General features: G+C 47.5%; 1 protein-coding gene across 8 annotated transcripts in view; it reads left to right on the top strand.

Annotated features, from left to right (window-relative positions):
- The first annotated feature begins 9,522 nt into the window (after positions 1-9,522).
- LOC139230396 (cell adhesion molecule CEACAM1-like) overlaps positions 9,523-24,084 on the top strand; it is a 75,217-nt gene continuing 60,655 nt past the window's right edge. For 7 of the 8 annotated variants that reach the window (XM_070862238.1, XM_070862237.1, XM_070862230.1 and 4 more), the window contains exon 1: positions 9,523-9,604. In XM_070862238.1, the coding sequence (XP_070718339.1) occupies positions 9,544-9,604 (61 nt within the window). In that variant the 5' untranslated portion in view covers positions 9,523-9,543. Of the gene's footprint in view, positions 9,605-15,252; positions 15,300-24,084 lie in introns of those variants that run through there. The other variant, XM_070862236.1, reaches the window with a different exon arrangement.

The raw sequence follows: 24,084 nt of genomic DNA, 5'->3' as shown, positions 1-24,084 counted from the left end.
GATCCAGCAAAGTGGCACAGCCCCACGAGGCTTCTTAGGTCAGCGACAAAACTCACCATGTTCTGGCCCTCCGAGCGACAGTGTGTGTAAAAGCGGTACCTGGCCATCAGGATGCTCTCCTTCTACTTGAGGTGTTCCCTAGCCAGCGTATACAGCTCTGCGTAAGATTTGACTGGTATTTTGACCGGTGCCAGCAAATTTTTAAGGAGGCCATATGCCGATGACCCACATACAGTGAGGAGAATCGTCCTGCGCTTGGCCACTGTCTCAGCCTTGTCCAATTCATTGGCCACGAAGTACTGGTCGAGGCGCTGAACGAAGGCTTCCCAATCATCACCCTCAACAAATCTCTCAAGAATACCAACGGCAGCCATTACCACATGAAAGTTCGTGATCCGTTACTCATTGCCAATTTGTTATGTTCAGAATAAATTCACAGGACTGTATCGCAAGCTCAAACTGTTGTGACCTTGGTCTCTTTATTCAGACACTAGAGTGAGGAAGCAGCATGGTGAATCATCTTTTACACCTGCTTGCCCCAGGGTGCACAGGTGACCCTTAGGTCTCCCACAGGTGTGCCCCCTAGTGGCAAGTCTTACATTTGGGTAAGGTCTACATACATACATAACATCCTCCTCCTTGAAAAATGAATCCCTGCCTTTACACTCATCCATAAGATACTCTCCTTGAACCATGCTTGTGCCTCTTGCTGACCTACTACCTTCCTCACCTGGCTCATTGTCATTTGGGAAACCACCTCCCTGAAAATCACCATTCAATATATTTCATGCATAATGAACACTATGAGGTAGCAGTTCACCTGGAGCCGGTTATATACCCCGTCAGATATCTAATTACCTTCACTTCAATAGAACTGAATATAACAGGTTGCTGTTGTGACACTGCCCATTTAGCGCAAACGCCCACGATCAAAGTGAGACATTTTGGTAGGAAAAACGAGGAAAGGCAATATAAACTGTGGTGTATGTAGCACACAAATCACTGACTCCACACGGTCTGGTGTAAGTCTTAACTGCTGTGACCTTGGTCCTTTATTGTTCAGCTCCAGAGTGCCTCCCAGGTGTGGTGGTCACCCTTATATAGTCCTTGTTACAGGCACTACCAGGGTTTCCCACCGCAGCGCCCTCTGTGGTGTGGCATAGTACTTACATTACATTTAAGGTACTGGGGCGATACACACATCATTACATAACATAAATTAAAGGGTACAATTCTAAATGGAGTGTATGAACAGAGCCACCTGGGGCTACATGTGCACAAATCGTTGAAAGAGGCAGGGCAGGTTGAGAAAGCGGTTAAAAACAGATACGGGATCCTGGGCTTCATGAATACAAAAGAGTACAAAAGCAAGGAAGTTATGATGAACTTTTATAAAACACTGGTTCAGCCTCAACTGGAGTATTGTGTCCTTTAGGAAGGATGGGAAGGCCTTAGAGAGGCTGCAGAAAAGATTTACGAGAATGGTTCCAGGGATGAGGGACTTCAGTTACATGGATAAACTGGATAAGCTGGCGTTGTTCTCCTCAGAGCAGAGATGATTGAGAGGAGATTTGATAGAGGTGATCAAAATCATGAGGGGTCTGGATAGAGCAGATAGACAGAAACTGTTCCCATTGGCAGATGGGTCAAAAACCAGAGGACACAGATTTGAGAGAACCAAAGACAACATGAGGGAAAACTTATTTTATGCAGTGAGTGGGTAGGATCTGGAATTCACTGCCTGAAGGGGTGGTGGAGACAGATTTAAAATTGTGGCTTTCAAAGGGGAACTGGATGTACCAGAAGGAAAAATATTGCAGGGCTATGGGCAAAGGATGAGATGTTAAACCATGGGCCCCATCTGCTCTCTTAGGTGAATATAAAAGATCCCATGGCACTATTTTGTAGAAGAGCAGGGAAGCTATCCTCGGTGTCCTGGCAAATATTTATGGCTGTGTCTATTTGTACTAACTGAAAAGCAACCGTTTCTCTGGCTCTCCATTTTCACATGACCTGATTGCTGATTGGTCCCCTTGGCGGATAAGCCACACCCTGAAATTTCTCTGGAATGTGTAACTGGAACCGCCCAAGTTCTGAGTGACTTTCCAATTTGTAATTCGATCCATTTTGACTTCAGAAGCCACAGAGGATAGATCTCCCCAAAAGCCACCAAGCTCCAGCCGAAGTCCATTATTCCAGTGAAAGAGCAGCCCTCCGCCAGCTGAAGATCCTTACCCCAGCAAATGTGCTGCCTCCCCAGCCAAGTTCCAGCCGAAGTACCTTACCCCAGCGCAAGTGCATCCCTCCCCCAGCCGAAGTCCCTTACCCAAGCGCAAGACTTTACCCCCCACCCCCATAGATGGGGCAATGTGTGCGGATTGTCAACAGGTTTATTGGGTATGAATTGAATAGTGATAGTTTTGTGACTTCTGGATTTCACCCTCCCCAAAGATATCCCTTGTAATATATGCACCGAACTTGCACGCACCAGGAGGTTTGAAGAACGTGATCCATCTTCCCTGAGTTTTCTCTCTCCACTCCAGTCGACACCCCCACCTGTGCCTCTCACCACCCAACACCCCCAGCTCTCTCTCTCTCTCCCACCAAGCTCTCTCTCTCTCTCTTCCCCCCAAGCTTTCTCTTCCCTTCCGCCCCCCCCCCCCAAGCTCTCTCTCTTCACCCCCACAAGCTCACTCTCTTCCCCCCCACCCCGCAAACTCTCTCCCCGCTTCTTGCCCCCCCCCCCCCCCACCCCCAAAGTAGATGCTTACTTCGCTGCAGATGGCTCGGGGCCTGCTCGGGGCTCGGCGCTGCGGGTGGCTTGGCGGATGCGTTCAGCTGCTGCTGGATGGATCGGAGGCAACGTGGTGTTGGATACATGCGCAGAAAAGGGTTAGTGGGAATTGCGCTGGGGAGTAGGCCGGGTCAGTGATATCTTTCCTGATGCAAGCGCAGAAGGGAGACTTAGTGCAAATAGTTACTCGAATATTTATCCCTCAACCAACATAACAAAAACAGATTATCTGGTCATCGCATTGCTGTTTGTGGGAGCTTGCTGTGTGCAAATTGGCTGCCGCATTTCCCAGAGTCCAACAGTGACACCACTTCAAAAGCGCTTCATTGGCTGTAAAGAACTTCGGGGCATGAAAGGCACTGCATAATGCAAATCTTTCTTTTCTTTCTTTCTATCACAAGAAGGCAGAATGTGCAACCTACATCACCCCATCAGGATGATGAAGTTGCAACTTGGAGCAATCCATGGGCCAGACCAATTTACAGGGTGATACCTGGGTGGAGCTGCTACTAATGGCCAAATCAAATGAAGAGGATGGCTTGGGCATAAATGTACGAATAAATTTCATATTTTAACTGACAGGAGTCCTGATTATTGTAAAGATATTGGCCAAGAAATGTTTCTTGAGTGATGGCACAAAATGGGTGATGTTCGATCGGCTGCCTGATGATCAGGTCCAGTGCTGTCAATGATACTGAATTTCAGGCATTGTGTATAATGCCAGCTGATCCGACACTGCCCCCTTTGCGCCACCGCCCGAGATGAATTTCTAGCCTGCACTTTTCCCATCTTCTCAACATTTGTTCTTTCTTGCCATTGTCTTTTTTATTATCTCGGGCATCCATGATTTCTTTCACTTCACCATGGGCGGCTGTGCCTTCAGTTTTCTAAGCTCGCTGCTCTGGAAGTCCCTCCCTAAATCACTCTGCCTCTCTCTCATCCTTTAAGATTATCCTTAAAATCTACCTCTTTGACCAAACATCTGCTCACCTGCCCTAATAGCTCTTCATGTGGCCTGGTGTTAAATTTTGACTAACAACGCTCCTGTGAAGCACCTTGGAATGTTTTACGTGTAATATAAATGCAAGTTGTTGTGGTTGTTGTTGTCGTTCACAAATTCATGGCTTGCAAGTGAAGAAGAGGAGTGTGATGTTATGCATAAAAAATGACCTTCCCTCTCTCATTAATTCCAATCTGTTATTTTCATTTAATTTGTATTTCCTCCATTTATATTTAATCAGCCGACCATTTCACATTAAGCAGATCCCACCAATTACAATGCAGGAATACAACCTCAAGGTGAAATGATGCTGAAAATCCATTAGATGGAACTCAATGATCGAGGCACTGAAGCACAATGTCCTTGTTGTTAGCAAGCCAGGCATAGTGCTTGCTGCTGATTGAGTCAAATAATCTATTGTTTGACTCCACTCACTTCCCTCTTTAAAGAATGGGGAACAAAAACAATAAATCACATGCCTTGTCCATTTGGTGGGCTGACTTAATAGTTTTTGATATTATCCTTCTTCCCCGACTACTTCCAACTGCAAAAGCTGAATACCTGCAGTTTATTTTCCAGCTCCGGGGCTTAAGGCCAACAGCTTGTAGTCTCTTGTTTAAAACAGGACTGTCACTGAGAGTCCTTTTATTTATTTTTGTTAATTGTATTAGGGTGTATCATTACTGCATTAGGCTGGATTTTTACTGTATTGGGGTGTACTCATAGAATCAGAGAAGTTTACGGCACAGAAGGAAGCCATTTGGCCCATCGTGTCTGAGCCGGTCGACAAAGAGCCATCCAACCTAATCCCACTTTCCAGCTCTTGGTCCGTAGCCCTGTCGGTTACAGCACTTCAAGTGCACATCCAAGTACTTTTTAAATGTGACAAGCGTCTGTCTTTCAGGCAGTGAGCTCCAGACTCCCACCACCCTCTGGGTGAAAAACAGTTCTCCTCAAATCCCCTCTAAACTTCTGACCATTACTTTGAATCTATGCCCCCTGGTTGTTGACCCCTCTGCTAATGGAAATAGATCCTTCCTATCCACTCTATCTAGGCCCCTCATAATTGTATACACCTCAATCAAGTCTCCTCTCAGCCTCCTCTGTTTCAAAGAAAACAATATATGCAGGTGTATTATTACTGTATTAGGATGTTTTATTAATGTATCAGGGTATGTTCTATTATATTAGGGACACTATTTACTGTATATGGGGTAGGATGATATTACGATACATTATTACTATATTGCTGACTCTATTACTTATGGTCCTCCACCCTCCGTAATTTTCAGTGGAACAGAGTAAGATGTCTCCCAGGCTGGCAGCTGAAGCTCCCTACTGAGCTTTTCTCTTCACCTTTGCAACTCCATCCATGGCCATCTATTGCTTTTCTCCCGCCAGATTGCTCACCTCCATTCCTTAAGCCCCCTGCTCCTATTTGTGGGTACATTTGGCTCAATGTACAAGTTCAAGCTACGAGTGTAAATCTGCCTGTACAGAGTGCATTGCCCTTCCCCTGATCATCCTTGTTCTGTCTTTCTATCTGTGCTCTTTCCGATAGCCGGGACTCTTCTCGCATCTGATTTCCTGGACTCTTCTGCCATCAGGACTCTTCTGCTCTGCTGGATTACACTGTGTGCCTTGTCTGCCGTGACTCTTCTCTGCCGCCCAATATCTTCACGTTTAAGATGACCTGTTCCAGCCTATTGTGCCCACCCCCCCTTCACCTGCTGCTGTTACCTGCTGAGCTTCAGGACTGCACTCCAGGAAATCAGAATAAAATAAATATTTGCATTTACATAGCATCTTTCACAACCTCAGGACATCCCAAATCGCGTAACAACAACTTGTATTTATATAGCAACTTTAACAAAGTAAAATGTCCCAAGGCACTTCACAGGAGTGTCATAAAACAAAATTTGACACTGAGCCACATAAGGAGAAATTAAGGCAGGTGACCAAAAGCTTGTTCAAAGAGGTAGGTTTTAAGAAGCAACTAAAGGAGGAAAGAGAGGCAGAGAGGTTTAGGCAGGGAATTCCAGCGCTTAAGGCCCAGGCAGCTGAAGGCATGCCCCCACCCGATGGTTGAGTGATTAAAATTAGAGATGCTCAACCAATGAAATACTTCTTGAAATGTAGTCGCTGTTGTAATGTAGGAAGCGTGGCAGCCAATTTATAGACAGTAAGTTCCCACAAACAGCAGTGAGATAATAACCAGATATTCTGTTTTAGTGATGTTGGTTGAGGAATAAATATTAGTCCCGACACCAGGGAGAACTCCCCTGCTCTTCTTTAAATATTGCCATGGAGCCAAGGGCAGACAGGGGCATCGGTTCAATATCACATCTGAAAGACGACACCTCCAACAATGCAACACTCCCTCAGTACTGCACCAGGAGCACTCAAGTCCCTGGAGTGGGACTTGAATCCACAACCTTCTGATTCAGAGGTGAGAGTACAACTAACTGCACCACAGCTGACACCTTTGAAAGCCACAGCGGATACACTGCTGGCCTCTCAGCTTTACTCTGCTACAGTGTTGAGTCCTGGAAAAGAATTTACCTTCCCCATAGCCAACCTCCAGCCTTTTCCATTACCAGACCTGTTCCTGCATTCTGCTCAGTAGGGAGCTTCAGCTGCCAACCTTGGCGCCATCTTCCTCTGATAAGGTGAAGTTTATAGAGGGTGGAGGACTAAGTAATACAGTCAGTAATAAAGTAATAATGTTCTCTACTGGACAGCCTGTATTCCACCACCAGACCCGTTCCTGCAGGCTGTGTATTCTGCTCCTCTGCTAGGAATCTTTACTCTGATCTGTTCCTGTCGGGTACTCTGCTGCCAAGTGACCTTTGCCTTGCTGCTATCTACCATGGTCGCTGACTCTGCTCTGCTTTACTCATCTTTCAGAAGTCCACCTTCACCCTTTGCTGGACTGGCTTGAATTGGCTCATCAAGCTGATCCTGCTGCTCCCAATCTTATGTCTGCCTCACCCCTCAGGCGGACATGCCATGGCGCACCATCTTGCCGTCCGGATGAGGCGGGGGTCCCCAATAGAGTGCACTCTATGCAGGAGTCCTCCCTCTATTTATTGGGGACTTGGCCTGGAGGGTGTTCACGGAGCAGTCTCATGCAATAAGTTTTTAAGTCTGTTCACTGACTCCCAGGCCACCTGCAATTTCTGCAGTCTGGAGGAGTCCGTGTTCCACGTTTTTATGGCATGTGCGAGGTTGCAGTCCCTCTTCCATTATTTGAAGGGCTGCTCCTCAAGTTCTGGTTGTACTTCAGTCCCACGCTCCTGATCTTTGGGCACCCTGTGCAGAGGGGAGCGGGCAGGTCGGAAGGCCTCATAGGATTGCTCCTGGGCATGGCCAAGGGGGTCATCAGCCGGTCCAGGCAGCGGGCGGTCAAGGAGGTCATTCAGCCCGGCTGCCTGCCTCTCTTCTGCAGTTACATCCAAGCCAGGGTGTCTCTGGAGATGGAGCACGCTCATGGCCTTCCGCGAGAGTTGGGTGCCGGAAGGACTGGAGTGCATCATCACCCCCGGCATTCAAATTTTAATTTGATCACTTAAGTTTAAAGTTTAATTTGTTTAATTTGCCGGTTTTAGTGCCCTCCACCCCTTTTAACCAGGGGGCACTTGTATAATTTCTGTTATTAGTGTCCTAAAAAAAAAAACCTCACCCCTCAGTGGTAGCATTCTCGTCTCTGAGTCAGAAGGTTATAGATTCACGTCCCACTCCAGGGACTTGAGCACATAAATCTAGGCTGACACTCCGTCTTTTGGATGAGACATTAAACCAGGGACTTGCCCACTTAATCCAGTGCAGTGTTGGAGGGCTGCCTATTGCTAATAACTGAAGCCACAAACACACATCCCCTCAACCCCTGGATCAACCTCTGCAAGCTCATTGTCAGGATAATTTATTTCTTATCCTTTTAACAGATTTGAAAAGACAGGGACAGTAATATATCTGAGAATTAACTTCAATTATCTTGTTTCTAAACATTCACTTAAAACTTCACACAAAATAGTGCACATTTAGCCCTGTGTCTAAAACCATCTGTGCAGGGAGCTTCGAGGGGGAAATTGGGAGAACGGCTTATTCAGGCCCGTTCACGTCACCTGATCATGAAGGTAGGTAAAAGTTCCTCCTGAGTGAAGCGTTGCATCTCTTTAATGGTCCAGTTCCTGCTGGATTCAACATTATGTCATGACCCTTCTTTGAACAGATTGCTGAATAGGCAACAATCTCCTTCTCTTACACTTTCCACAAAGCCGGTGTTTTAAAAGCTTTTGTGCTTTAACCTAACAACCTTTTTAGGTCCATATTATTCATAAGGTGAGGGAGGTCAGGAACTTGGGAAGAGGGTGGGTTGGAGGTCAGGAGCTCGGTTGAGGGGGAGAATGTCAGGAACTTGGGCAGTGGGGGTAGGAACTTGTTTGGGGTCTAATTACACATTCCACGGGTGTCTTGTCCTCCAAGGGAACCAATCAGAAATCAGGTCTTGTCACCCAAGGGGACCAATCAGGACTTTGGTGTTGCGAATACACACGTCCTCATCAAATTAGCTGATGTATTTAATAATTTATATGTGCCTATCCTCACAGAACATTGTCTTGCACCTTTTAATTCATGCTTCTCCAATGTTATCAGTGCAATTGAGGGGAAAAGACAGGATTTGTGAGCGCAGTTTAAACCAGTTCCATTATATTAACTGTTCTGTATTAGAATACTGTAAAAACACATCACAATTCTTACACTCATGATCAACTCTTCTCCTCAGCACTCAGATTCCACTCGGCAACCTCCCCCAGCACGCCCGCTGAAACAACTATCCTTCGATGGCTCCTGGATCCACAATTTTCTCTGAACCTGAAAGCTGGCTTTGTGGAGGCAGCAAGCTGACTCCATGCTGTCTACTCGTCGGCTTCATCCCGCCAACAGGACTTCTGAATTTAACTTTGGACTCTTTCATATTGTCTACTCACGGTCCTCGGTTTATAACTAAGCTCCATATTTTCTACAGAACCTGAATTCCCACTGTGTCCATTTGTGCGCACATTTCCGGTGTTGATCCGATGCCCATTACTTCTATCTCCCTTTTATCCCTCACGCCATCCTCAACCTCCAGGCTCGACTATTCCAATGATCTCCTGACCAGCCTCCGCCCTCTTTAAATTCCAACTCATCCAAAATGCTGTGGCCCGAATCCTATCCCGCACATGTCCTGTTGACCCATCACTCCTGCCCTTACTGACCTACATTAACTCACGGCGCCCCAACACCTCAAATTTTAAATTTTCATCATCCTCTTTATATCGCCACATGGCCTCGCCCCTCCCTATCTCCAGCCCCATAAGCACCCACCCCGCCATCAAACTCTCCATTCCTCTGTCTCTGGCCTCATGCACATCCTCCCTTTGGTGGTGCCTTCAGCAACCTCGGCCCCAGGTTCCGCAATTCCCTCCCTGAACCTCTCTACCTTTCAATCACATTCCTTAAAAACCTCCTTAAAACCCATCTCTCTGAGCAACCTTTGAGTCACCCCTCCAAATTTCTCCATCTTTGGGTCTGGTCCATTGTTTTTTTAGTAAGTCTCAGAGCTTCCTACATTGTGAGAATAATTATATCGATGTCTCTCTCCCAATCCTGAGTTTCGTGTTGAGCTACACTTCCGACTATTCAGTTCCTGCTCGCTTGTTCCGTTCTTTAAATCCAATGTCTGAGCGGCGAGATCTCCAGCCAGATGACGTTCTTTGTCCTCACTTTTCTCCGCCTTTTGCACCTTCTCACCGACTCGGCTTCAGGTAAAAACCCTTTCTATAAGTCTCCTTAATCTGGCGGCGACAGCATGGAGCTGTTTCAGTTGAAAGAAAAAGAACATTTAACAGCAGCGCTGAAGTAAAAAACAAAGACCGGGAGACTCGCAAACTGTAGTTCCCACAGCGACTCTTGTCTGTCGATTGCACCCGCTCAGTGCCAGACAGGAGCCTGGGATCTTTACCCTGTCGAGGATGGGCACAGTGAGGATGAAACTTAATTTCAGGTGTATTGGAGAGAAATTGGGAATGGTTGCACAATGATTATGTTACTGGACCAGTAATCCTGAGGCCTGAACTAATGATCCGGCCAGGCCAGTTCAAATCCCACCACCGCAGCTGGGGAATTTAAATTCAGTAATGGATTTGCAGGATCTTGCTGCGGCCGCGTTGGTGGTACTTCTCCGGTGCTTTGTGGTGCCTGCTGTACAGAGTCCATGTCTCTGAAACAGGGCAGGTATCACTACTGCTCTGTGGACAATGAGCTTGGTGCCGGGTTTGAGGTCTTGGTCTTCAAACACCCTCTTCCTCAGGCTCCACTGGCACACTGAAGCCAGTGTTGAACTTCATCATCGATGTCTGCCCTTGTTGACAGTAGGCTCCTGAGGTATGTAAAATGGTCCACGTTGTCCAAAGCCTCGTCATGGATCTTGATAATCGGGGGGGGGGGGGGGGGGGCAATACTGTGTGGTGGGGGCAGGTTGGTGGAGATCCTTTGTCTTACGGATATTTAGTGTAAGGCTCATACTCTCGTATGCTTCAGTGAAGGTGTTGATGATGGTTTGGAGTTTGACCTCCGAGTGTGCACAAACGCAAGCGCGTCTGCATACTGTAATTCAATGATAGAGGATGGGACGACCTTGGATCTGGACTAGAGGCGACGGAGGTTGAACAGTTTCCTATTTGTTCTGTACATTAGCTCCACTCCAGCAGGGAGCTTAGTAAGGGTGAGGTGGAGCATTGCAGCCAGGAAGATCAAGAAGAGCATTGGTACGATGACACAGCCTTGCCTGACCTCGGTCCGCACATGTGTTGGGTCTGTGATGGATCCGTTGGTCAGGATCACTGCTTGCATGTCATCATGAAGCAGGCGGAAGATCATGATGAACTTTTGAGGGCAGCCGAATTTAAGGAGGACACTCCATAATCCCTCCCGGTTGACAGTGTCAAAGGTCTTTGTGAGGTCAAAGGCAGCCATGTGCAGAGGCTGGTGCTGCTCCCTGCATTTTCTTGAATTTGACATGTGGTGAAGATCAAGTCCATTGTGCCACTTAGTTGGTGTAATCCGCATTGCAACTCCGGAAGGAGCTCCTCATCCACGGGGAGAAGATGATTGAGGAGGATTGTTGCGATTACTTTCCCTGTTGCAGACAGCAGGGAAATTCCTCTGTCATACGGCAATCAGACTTGTCACCTTTCTTGAAGATGGTCATGATTATAGTGTCTCTGAGATCCCCTGGCATGCTTTTCTCCTTCCAAATAAAATAAATTAGTTTATGGATTCGCACCAATCGTGCTTTAGTGCTTCATTGGGGATTCCGTCTGCTCCTAATGCTTTGTCGTTCTTTTGTTGTCGAATGGCCTTTTCAACCTCATACCGGGCTGAGGTTGTGCTGAAGTGGTGGCGGGTAGCATGCTGCGGGATGGAGTCGAGGACACTCGCGTTGAAGACAGAGTCTCGGTTAAGGAGATCTTCGAAGTACTCCTTCCAACAGGCACTGACTGCCTCTATGTCCTTGATGAGTACCTCTCCATTCTTGGCTCTCACGGGGGTAGGATCTTGGGTGCTTGGGCCGTAGGTGGTTTTGACTGCACTAAAGAATCCACATATGTCGTGGTTGTGGGCTAGTTGTTGGATCTCCTGCACTTTTTCCACCCACCATCTGTTCTTTAGGTTGCGAGTTTTGTGTTGGATCTCCTTAGAGCTGCTTTCTTGCTCTCAACTTGTGTTGCTTAGATCATGGTCTTGTCATATTCTTGTTTCATCAGAGAGACAAGTACAAGGCCTCATGGCAACACCCAGGCTCCAAGCACTGGCATCTGCTAGACTACATCATCATCCGAGCAAGGGACCGCAAGGGTGTTCGCATCACACGCGCCATGACAGGAACTGATGACTGTTGGACTGACCACCGCCTAATCCGCTCTGTCATTTCCATCAATGTAACTCCAAAACAGCAGCAGCATCAGAAATGCAGCCACAGGAAAATTAACGCTGGAGCACTCAAAGGCCCTGCTGAGAAAGCACCCTTCAGCCAGCGCCTCACAACCAATCTGATGATTTCCAGTGAACCGGAGACACAGAGTGTCCACAGTGCCTGGTCTGCCCACAAGGTCATCATAATTAGCTTGGTCACTCCACCAGGATACATCAAGACTGGTTCGATGAGAATGACCAGGAGATCCAGGAGCTGATAAGCCGCAAGCGCAGGGCATTCTTGAACTGGAAACAGCAACACAACTCGACCTTGAAACTACCGGATTGTCGGATCTGGTTTAGTAATGTCCTTTAGGGAAGGAAACCTTTCCGGGCCTGGCCGATATGTGACTGCAGACCTACAGCAATGTGATTGACTCTTAACTGCTCTCTGAATTGACCTAGTAAGCCACTCAATTGTAACAAACTGCAATAAGAAACAATAATAAAACTGGATGGACCACTCAGCACCGGCTTTAGACACGACAAAGGCATACTCGACCCTGAAAACTCCTCCTCACGAACATCTGGGGACTTGTGCCAAAATTGGGAGAGATGTCCCACAAACTAGTCAAGCAACAGCCTGACATAGTCATACTCACAGAATCATACCTTTCAGCCAATGTCCCAGATTGTGCCATCACCATCCCTGGGTAGATCCTGTCCCATCAGACGTGGTGGCACATGGTGTAGTCGGGACGGAGTGGCCCTAGGAGTCTTCAACATTGACTCCGGACCCCATGATGTCTTATGGTATTCAGTCAAACATGGGCAAGGAAACCTCCTGCTGATTACCACCTACCCTCCTCCCTCAGCTGATGAATCAGTACTCCTCCATGTTGAACACCACTTGGAAGAAGCACTGAGGGTAGCAAGGGCACAGAATGTCCTCTGGCTGGGAGACTTCAATGTCCATCACTGAGAGTGGCTGGGTAGCACCAGTACTGACCGAGCTGGCCGAGTCTTGAAGGACATGGTTGCCAGACTGGGCCTGTAGCAGGTGGTGAGAGAACCAATAACGTTGGAAGAATCTATTTAGCCTCATCTGCATCAATCTATCTGTCGCAGATACATCTGTCCATGACAGCAATGTATCAGTGAAGTCCTGTCTTCACACTGAGAACACCCTCCATCGTGTTGTGTGGCACTACCACTGTGCTAAATGGGACAGATTCAGAAGAGATCTAGCAACTCAAAAGGCACTGTGGGCTATCAGCAGCAGTAGAATTATATATATCTCACCATAATCTGTCAACTCATGGCCAGGTATATCCCTCACTACATTGGGCCTCCTGCTGAGTGTACAGCCTGAGGCAGCATGTTTTTTTTTATTTTTCGTTGCCAATCTTTCCAATTCTTTGTCAAATCACAAACGCCAGAGGTCACCTTGCACACATCAAGGATCACTCTGCGCCAATGCTCTTAGCCAAAAGGCCTAGAGCCACTGCACCGTTCCTGGAAGTACTGCAATACCAGGTTCGTGCCATGGAGGTGGATGGGTCAGGCCCCCCACACACCTCCGTGGAGGTGGATGGGTCAATCCACCCCACCCACCTGAGGCAGCATGTTTTTTTTTAATTTTTCGTTGCCAATCTTTCCAATTCTTTGTCAAATCACAAACGCCAGAGGTCACCTTGCACACATCAAGGATCACTCTGCGCCAATGCTCTTAGCCAAAAGGCTGAGAGCCACTGCACCGTTCCTGGAAGTACTGCAATACCAGGTTCGTGCCATGGAGGTGGATGGGTCAGGCCCCCCACACACCTCCATGGAGGTGGATGGGTCAATCCACCCCACCCACCCACCTCCTATTTCCCACCTGAGGCAGCATTTTTTTTAAAAATAATTTTCGTAGCCAATCTTTCCAATTCTTTGTCAAATCACAAACGCCAGAGGTCACCTTGCACACATCAAGGATCACTCTGCGCCAATGCTCTTAGCCAAAAGGCCGAGAGCCACTGCACCATTCCTGGAAGTACTGCAATACCAGGTTCGTGCCATGGAGGTGGATTGGGTCAGCACCCCCACACACCTCCGTGAAGGTGGATGGGTCAAACCACCCCACCCACCTCCTACCTGAGGCAGCATTTTTTTTTTCAAAATATACTTTATTCATAAAAAGAATCTGTACAGTACATTCAATGGCATTTCATTACATTTCGCTGCGGTCAGCAATCCCATACAATACATCTGGGTGCTGACGGCAGTTCCGTTACATTTCTCGTTTTTCTGTTCAACTGCGATTCAGTACAATAAACAGGGTACATTGTGGTACATTTACACAAATTACATTTCATGTGTTACAATACAGAGCCCGGAATGGGTGACGGTACATTTACATTTTTTCTTTTCAAACATGCATTTCATAACACACCCATAGTCTGTTGCAATGTGAATCAGCAATATATGGCAGTAAAACACGACTGAAGATTAATTCTGATGAGATCAAGTCTATTTTCCTGATTACTATACTGAAAATAAATGCGGTCATTTTTAAAATACAGCATTCTTATTGGCTGATGCTCAGGTCTGATTGAAGGGTACCTTCACAAGACACTGAGGTACAGGTCAATTGCTGCGGCATGCAACCATCAGCAGACTTCTTTGCCACAGGTTTGGGGCCAGTCAGGATAAATCCTACAAAGATCCACAAAAACAAGGCAGTGATTATTTTAATAACAGAAGGGTGATTGCTCTATGTTTATTAATAATAACATAATTGTGTTATGTTTAATAACGGGGTGATGGCCTTATGTTTCATAACAGAGTTATTATGCTTTATGATTATGCTTTGTTTAATAAGAGAGTGATTTTACTCAAAATTCCTCCGTATTTGCACCCAGAGATACGTGTAACCGAGCTGCAAATCATTTATGCGGTCTAAAAGATTGTGCACTTTTGGGCGTAAGTGATTCAAGCCCAAATCTCCTCGAGTTTTTACAGCTTTCTATCGATCCCTCTGCCTGAACACATCTCTGCCCATAAAGCTGCCCCTGCCCCCCAAGTTAACAGAACCTCATTTATGAGTTTCAGCAATTGCACTTGTTGAAATGCTTTCTTCAAATTAAGGCCAGATTTTCAGGCGCAACAGGAAGCAGTAATTTTTCTGGTGTTTTATTACAATGCTTCGAGTCTTTCTTTCTTGGTCTTAGACATTTGCTCAAAATGGAATCGGCCACCCTTTCTTGGGCCCGCTTGATATTCCGTGGCATTGATTTTGATAAAGCTGAATATCGAGTGTCTGATGCGATTCCGCTCATTAGCGCCCGGGATGAATTTTTACCCCCTGTGACTTCAATGGAAATGCAAATGGAAGGGTGTGGATAACCAGCGGGTGATTCATACCGCGGGTTCAGTACGTTCTGCCCGCAGTTGAATTTCGTCATCAATATGTCGGCCTCTGGAGCTCGGACCCAGTCGCTGGGATGAAAGCTATCGATCAGGATTGGCTGTGAGGGGAATCCCAGGGTGGAGTGTTTGGGCAGAGTGAGTTTAATGATCAAACACAGAGTCTGACTTGTTTTAAAAATATTCAGCTGAGGTTTTTTTGTTTCGGAATGAGGCCAAATTCTCTAGAGGAAGTTCCAATTTCTGTAAAACATTGTCTGTACTCCTATTTTTTTTACTGTACTTGGACTGACTTCCTGTGTTTATGCTTTAAAGCTGCTTTCTGAATCCTGAGCCAGAGCTCCAGTATCCACGACTGTGTGAAACTGGGGCTTAAACGCTGCTTCTTTCTGACTCAGCGGCTGGAATGCCACCACTGAGCTAAAGGCTCACTCCATTATTCTGGGTAAAGCAAAAAGGTTTCGGGGGAAGATTTCAAAACGTTGTTCAAAATTATGAGGGATTTTGATCAAGTAGTTAGGGAGAACCTGATTCCCGAGTGCCTTTAACCAGAGGACACAGATTTAACATAATTGTCAAAAGAACTGGAGGGAGGGAGGGACGGATGGTGGCCGGGGAGGACAATATTTTTTCAGGCAGCAAATGGTTAGGATCTGGAATGCACTGCCTGAAAGGGTGGTGGAAGCAGATTCAGTAGTAACTTTCAAAAGGCAATTGAATGTCTACTTGAAAACTATAAAGAAAGACTTGGATTTATATAGCACCTTTCACCGCCACCAGACGTCTCAAAGCTCTTTACAGTCAATGAAGAACTTTTGGAGTGTAGTCACTGTAGAAAACATAGCAGCCAATTTGCACACAGCAAGCTCCCACGAACAGCAATGTGATAATGACAGATAGTCTGTTTTTGTTATGTTGATTGAGGGATAAATATTGACCCAGGGTGACACCGGGGATAACTCTCCTGCTCTTCTTCAAAATAGTGGCATGGGATCTTTTATGTCCACCTGAGAGGGCAGGTTGGGCCTCAATTGAAAGTCTCGTCCGAAAGATGGTACCTCCAATAGTGCAGTGCTCCCTCAGTACTGCACTGAAGTGTCAGCCTAGATTTTGGGGAAAGATCATGGGAGTGGGATTAATTTCGATTGCTGTTTCAACAAGACAGCACAGGCACAATGGGCTGAATGGCCTCCTATTGTGCTGTGTGATTCTATGAAACTAGGCTCTATACCGTAGACCTCTCGCACTACACCGCTACAACTCAGTTTCTAGGCTAGTGCAGTCCACCTTTCTCTTTCAGGGGCTGATCTACATGCTGTAAATTTCTATTTGTTTCCTGTTATAATTTCAGTTACGTTTTTTTTCTTTTTGTGTCAATCACGCGATGGTGGGTCCTGATGGCACTCTTTCTATTGGATGTGTGTCCTCTGGCAGTGGCTTACATAACAACATAAGGTCCCTCGAGCCTGCTCCGCCATTTAATACGAACATGGCTGATCTGATCATGGACTCCGGTCCACTTCCATAACCCCACTCTCCATAACCCCTTATTCCCTTATCGTTTAAGTAACTGTCTATTTCTGTTTTAAATTTATTCAATGTCCCAGCTTCCAGAGCTCTCTGAGGCATTGAATTCCACAGATCCACAACCCTCTGAGAGAAGAAATTTCTCCTCATCTCAGTTTTAAATGGGCGATCCCTTATTCTAAGATTATGCCCTCTAGTTCTAGGCTTCCCTATCAGTGGAAACATCCTCTCTGTATCCACCCTGTCAAGCTCCCTCATAATCTTATACATTTCGATAAGATCACTTCTCAATCTTCTGAATTCCAATGAGTAGAGGCATAACCTACTCAACCTTTCCTCATAAGTCAACCCCCTTATCTCTGGAATCAACCTTGTGAACTTTCTCTGAACTGCCTCCAAAGCAAGTATATCTTTCGTAAATATGGAAACCAAAACTGCACGCAGTATTCCAGGTGTGGCCTGTACAACTGTAGCAAGACTTCCCTGCTTTTATACTCCATCCTCTTTGCAATAAAGGCCAAGATTCCATTGGCCTTCCTGATCACTTGCTGTCCCTTTTGTGTTTCATGCAAAAGTACCCCCAGGTCCCGCTGTACTGCAGCACTTTGGCAGAAAAAATCAAATGGAGAAAGACTGCAAAGTGCATGACCTCACACTTTCCAACATTATACTCCATCTGCCAAATTTTTGCCCACTCACTTAGCCTGTATGTGTCCTTTTGCAGATTTCTTGTGTCTTCCTCACATCTTTTTATCATGGGCAAACTTGGCTACATTACACTCAGTCCCTTCCTCCAAGTCGTTAATATAGATTGTAAATAGTTGGGTCCCAGCACTGATCCCTGTGGCACCCCACTGGTTACTGATTGCCAACCCGAGAATGAACCATTTATCCCAACTCTCTTTTTTGTTCATTAACCAATCCTCTAACCATGCTAATATATTACCCCCAACCCCGTGAATGTTTATCTTATGCAGTAACCTTTTATGTGGCACCTTGTCAAATGCCTTCTGGAAGTCCAAATACACCACGTCCACTGGTTCCTCTTTATCCACCCTATTTGTGACATCCTCAAAGAATTCCAGCAAATTTGTCAAACATGACTTCCCCTTCATAAATCCATGCTGGCTCTGCCTGAATGAATTTTGCTTTTCCAAGTGTCCTACTACTGCTTCTTTAATAATGGACTCCAACATCTTCCCCATCACAGATGTTAGGCTAACTGGCCTATAGTTTCCTGCTTTTTGCCTACCCTTTTTTAAATAGGGGCATTACATTTGCAGTTTTCCAATCTGCTGGGACCTCCCCAGAATCCAGGGAATTTTGGTAAATTACAACCAATGCATCCATTATCCCTGCTGCTACTTCTTAAGACCCTAGGATGCAAGCCATCAGGTCCAGGGGATTAACATTATCTTGCTGAGTACCACCTTAAGTTATGGACATGCTTATTTGTACTGTGAAAATGGCTACCATGCTCCACCCGTTGTCTATGATTGGTCCCCTTGGTGATAAGCTACACCCTGAAGTTTCACTGGAATGTGTAAATGGAACCACCCATCCCAAGCTCTCCCTGACTTTGAAAATTGTACCTCGATCCACTTTGACTTCCTGAAGCAACAGAGGACAGAGCTTCGCAGAAGACAGCAAGGGCCAGCAAAAGTGCCTTACCCCAGTCCAAGTTCATCCCTCCCCAGCCAAAGTGTCCGATCACAGTATAACTACATCCCTCCCCCAGTCGAAGTGCCGTACCCCAGCGCAAGTGCATGCCTCCCCCAGCCAAAGTGCCTTACCCAAGTCCACGTTCATGCCTCCCCCCCTCCCCCCTCCCCACCATAGATGGGGCAGGCATTGTGTACAGATTGTTTACAGCTTTATTAGATATGAAGTGAATAGTGACAGTCGGGACTTTTGGATATCATGCACTCCAACGCTGTCCCTTGTAGGGGGTTGGAAGAATGTGTTCCGTCTTCGCCCCCACCCATGTCTCTGCTCCCCTCCACATCCGTGTCTTAAGCCTCGCCCCCCTCCGCACCCACAGCACCCCCCCCAGCCTCTCTCTCCCCTCCTCAGTCTCTCTCTCCCCCCGAGCCTCTCTCTCCCCTCCCCCCCAGCCTCTCTCCCCCACCCCCGCCAGTCTCTCTCTCCACCCCCCCCCCGCCAGCCTCTCTCTCCTCCCCCAGCCTCTCTCTTCCCCTCCACCCTCTCTTCCCCCCCCCCAGCCTCTCTCCCCCCCTCCAGCCTCTCTTTCCCCCCCAGCCTCTCTTCCCCCTTCCCCCCCAGCCTCTCCCAACCCCCGCCAGTCTCTCTCTCCCCCCCCCCCCGCCAGCCTCTCTCTCCTCCCCCAGCCTCTCTCTTCCCCCACCCAGCCTCTCTCTTCCCCCCCCAGCCTCTCTCTTCCCCCCCAGCCTCTCTCTTCCCTGCCAGCCTCTCTCTCTGCCCCCCATCCTCTCTCTCTGCCCCCCAGCCTCTCTCTCTGCCCCCCCAGCCTCTCTCTCTGCCCCTCCAACCTCTCTCTCTGCCCCCCCAGCCTCTCTCTCTGCCCCCTCAGACTCTCTCTGCCCCCTCAGACGCTCTCTCTGCACCCTCAGACTCTCTCTCTGCCCATCCCCAGCCTCTCCCTCTGCCCCCCCCCCCAGCCTCTCCCTCTGCCCCCCCCCCCCCAGCCTCTCTCTCTGCCCCCCCCAGCCTCTCTCTCTGCCGCCCCCCCCCAGTCTCTTTCTCTCTGCTCCCCCAGCCTCTCTCTCTCTCTGCCCTCCCAGCCTCTCTCTCTGCCCCCCCCAGCCTCTCTCTCTGCCCCCCAGCCCCTCTCTCTGCCCCCCCAGACCCTCTCTCTGCCCCCCCAGCCCCTCTCTCTGCCCCCCCAGCCCCTCTCTCTGCCCCCAGCTCCTCTCTCTGCCCCCCCAGCCTCTCTCTCTGCCCCCCCCGCCTCTCTCCCTCCAGCCTCTCTCTCTCTCTCTCTCTCTCCACACTCCTCCTCCCCTCTCCCCAGACTCTCTCAATCGGGCCCAGGACCGCCGCTATCGGTGAGGGAGTGAGGGAGCGAGTCGGGGCCATGCGAGTCCTGGAGGGGGAGGAAGAGAGTCGGCGGTGGAAAGTCGGAGAGAGTCGGGGCTTCAGCCAAATAACGGGCCTCAGGTCCTGCTTCTCGGCACCACGTGGGGGGAATGATTCAGGGCCGGAAGGGAGGTGCGGAGCTTGACAGCAAACGGGGCTTGTTGCCTGTCAGTCAAAAAAATGTGCAGTACGGGCAGGGGCAGGGGCAGGGGAAGGGGGGTAGCAGGGACGGATGACTGTCTGTTAAAAAAGTACAGTACATATAGTTACTTCGTTAAGTTATACAATTTTATTGCTAATTATATTAGAGTCAGCATGTTTTTATGAAAGGAAAATCATGTTTGACAAATTTGCTGGAGTTCTTTGAGGATGTAACAAGCAGGGTGGATAAAGGGAACCAGTGGATGTAGTGTTTTTAGATTTCCAGAAGGCATTTGATAAGGTGCCACATAAAAGGTTACTGCACAAGATAAAAGCTCACCGGGATGGGTGTAATATATTAGCATGGATAGAGGATTGGCTAACTAACAGAAAACAGAGAGTTGGGATAAATGCGTCATTTTCCGTTTGGCAAACAGTGATGAGTGGGGTGCCGCAGGGATCAGTGCTGGGTCCTCAACTATTTACAATCTATATTAATGACTTGGACGAAGGGACCAAGTGTAATGTAGCCAAGTTTACTGATGATACAAAGATGGGTGGGAAAGCAAATTGTGAGGAAGACACAAAAAATCTGCAAAGGGATATAGACTGGCTAAGTGAGTGGACAAAAATTTGGCAGATAGAGTATAATTTGGGAAAATATGAGGTTATCCACTTGGACAGGAATAATAGAACAGCAAATTATAATTTAAATGGAGAAAAATTGCAAAGTGCTGCAGTATAGAGAGACTTGTGCATGAAACACAAAAAGTTAGCATGCAGGTACAGCAAGTAATCAGGAAGGCAAATGGAATGTTGGCCTTTATTGAAAGGGGGATAGAGTATAAAAGCAGAGAAGTCCTGCTACACCTGTACAGGTATTGGTGAGGCCACACCTGGAGTATTGCATGCAGTTTTGGTCTCCATATTTAAAGAAGGATATATGTGCATTGGAGGCTGTTCAGAGAAGATTCACTAGGTTCATTGCAGAGATGACAGGGTTGACTTATGAGGATAGGTTGAATAGGTTGGGCCTATACATATTGTAGTTCAGAAGAATGAGAGGTGACCTTATTTTAAACTTATCAGATAATGAGGGGGCTTGACAAGGTGGATGCAGAGAGGATATTTCACTCATAGGGGAAACTAAAACTAGGGGACATAGAGCTCAATTGTCCCCAAACCCGTTTTCTGGCGGATTGCCAGAGTTACACCCACTTTTCTAGGCCAGAAATATTTTGCCAAAGTTTCCCCGATGTATAATTCGAATTTGACGCCGCGCAGCATGACCAGTCACCTTGGGGGCGGGGTGGGGGGGAGTGGTGGAGCCTGCTGTCTGCGCCGAAAAACAAAGCCGCACATTCTGCGCATGCGCGGGGGAAAAACAGTTACTATTTTGACGTAGTTCCAATGGATACCCATGCTCAGTATAGCTCGGATTTGGCAATCAGCCATTTTTAAAGAGCCAGTTGTCAGTTGTGTCTGTGAGAGCATTGGGAAAAATCGCAGCTGGAGCAATACAAGATGCAATGCAGTGCAAGGACCAAGAATTTCTTACAGGAAGAAGTGAAGACACTAGTTACTGTGATTGAGAACAGATGGCAGGAGCTGGACACGAGCAGAGGTCACATAAAAGTTCCACCCAAAGAAATGAAGAAACGCTGGAACCAAGTTGCAGAAGATTATTGTGCAATGGTGCCCACCACGAGATCTGGAGGTCAGTGTAAATGGAAATGGCAGGACCTTGGTCAAGTAGTTAGTGTAAGTAATATTTTCATTTATTTAATGGAATTGCAATTGTAAATGTGACCAAATGTATATGTCCCACCCAGCAGAAAGACACCCTCTCTAAAAAGTTGCATTTTCATCTTTGCAGAGGAAGGTGGCACAAAATAAAAGGGAAAGTACTCAAACAGGAGGAGGCCCGACAAATCTGCACCCACTGACACCCTTGGAAGAGAGAGTCACTGCTTTGAAGGGTCCTGCCTGGAGAAAAGCAATCACCATTGCACAAGCTGAGCCTACACTCGAGGGAGAGGGTAAGGCCTGCAAATTCACCATGGTCCTTCAAATCAGCCTGCTGCCTGGCCTGCAATGTGTGAGTCTACTCATGCCACCCACCCTGCCCCCTCCTCTACTGCTAACCATTTGTCTGTTCTGTTATATTTTGCAGAACTTGAGGCTAACCCAGACAATGCAGAAGAAGATTCAGATGAGGATGAGCCTGACGAGGAGAACATCTTCCAATCCAACCCTCCAGACCAAGAACATGGGGGTGAGGGGGGAGGGTTGGAGCTGAATGAAGCGCTCACTGTTGTACTGACTTTGGAGGAGGTGCCGCTCATGGAGGTGAAAGCCCCTTACATGACTAGTGGTTTGAGTATTGGTGGGATATTCCCTGGTTTCACACCTTCTGAGGTTGCGGGTCCCAATGGTGGGGGTGCAGCGAGGCACACCCAGGGCCCCACTTCCGAAACTGCGGGTCCCAGTGGTATGGTGCAGCGAGGCACTTCCAGGGCCTCACCTTCAACCGTGGTCTTCTGAGCTGCAGGATCTAACAGATGTGGTTCAGATGATGTTATTTGACCTTACCTGATCATTCCTGGATGCCATCATTGGAGTGAGTGATAAGGTAGTGGGACTGTCGGGAGAAGCAACAGCAATGACACGAGAAATGGGAATGATATCCAGGACAATCAGTGAGGGAATAGTGGCCATGAGGGAGGGAATGTCAGAGGTAGTGCAAACCACGTCACTGACCATGAGGGAAGGAATGTTGCTGGGTATTGAAACACTGTCAGGGCGCATGAGGGACAGCATGTTGGAGATAGCTGCTGCAATAAAGGGAACACACCCAGACCACGCGCCCATTGATAGAATCAACTGTCACTCCCACTCTAATCCCCACATCAGCCTCTGAAGAGGCCCAAACTGCACCTTCCACAATACCACCTGACCCCACCCCCACCCCACCCCCCAAATGACAAAGTGCGCATTACCAGAGATGTTAGAAGGAATAAGCTTGGTACCAAGCCCAAAATCACTGCGCCACCGACTGCGGGCAGGGGTGGAGGAGAGTCCGAGACCAAGCGCAGTGGGCAATATTAGACTAAGGGGGATGAGAGATGGGTGCAGCCTTTCTTTGCTGCTGTTATTGTTACTGTTGTAAATGTTCTCACATTAAAAGTTTTTTGTAAGTTATGTAAATTTACTCTAAGTGATCTTAAAGTTTAAGTGATCTTAAAGAGTCATATTAAAGTAAAGTTTGATACAAGAATAATTTTATTACAGCAAAGTTAAGTACATTGTAAACTTTTGAATAAAATATATTTTACTTCAAAACGGAATCATGTTCCATTAACACAACACAACATTACGGAACAGCTCCAAAAAAATCAACATGTCCATGTGGAATAGTTGTCGCTGAGCCCTCGGGCATCAGTAAAGCATTCACGGATGAGCTGCTGGCACAAGGCTCGAGCAATCATTAAAGGAGCACGATGGCCCGCCCTCCTCCATCTCCTCCGTCTCCTCCGCTGCATCTTCCACATAATTATCATCAGCCACTCTCACCGCAGGTGGGTCTTCTTCCACTACCAGCTGCTGCTGCCTCATGATGACTAAGTTATGCACCATGCAGCACACAACAGTGAACTGACCGACAATCTCAGGGGAGTATTGCAAGTAGCCTCCGGAATGGTCCAGTCATCGGAACGCTGTTTCAAAATGCCAATGGTCCTCTCTATGATGCTGCGTGTCTCAATGTGCGACATGTTGTATTCGCGGTCAGATTCCATCCGGGTTACGCGTAGGGGCATCATGAGCCAGGTGGCGAGGCCGTACCCTTTGTCTCCCAGTAGCCAGCTGTGCCCTTCTGGCTGCTGCAGAAACATAGAAAATAGGAGCACTAGTGTGCCATTCGGCCCTTCAAGTCTGCACCGCTATTCAATATGATCTTGGTTGATTCTCTATCTCAACATCATTTTCCTGCTTTTTCCCCCCATACACCTTGATGTCTTTTATGTCTAGAAATCTATCTATCTCCCTCTTAAATATATTCAGTGACTTGGCCTCCACAGCCTTCTGTGGTGGAGAATTCCAGATTCAACACCTTCTGAGTGAAAAAAATTCTCCTCATCTTTGTCCTAAATTTCCTACCCTCTATCCTGAGACTGTGACCCCTTGTTCTAGACATCCC

Source organism: Pristiophorus japonicus, chromosome 19, assembly GCF_044704955.1.
Source record: "Pristiophorus japonicus isolate sPriJap1 chromosome 19, sPriJap1.hap1, whole genome shotgun sequence".
In the NCBI taxonomy this organism is placed as follows: domain Eukaryota; kingdom Metazoa; phylum Chordata; class Chondrichthyes; family Pristiophoridae; genus Pristiophorus; species Pristiophorus japonicus.
Note: the sequence above shows the minus strand (reverse complement) of the source record. Positions and strands in the feature narration are given on the sequence as shown.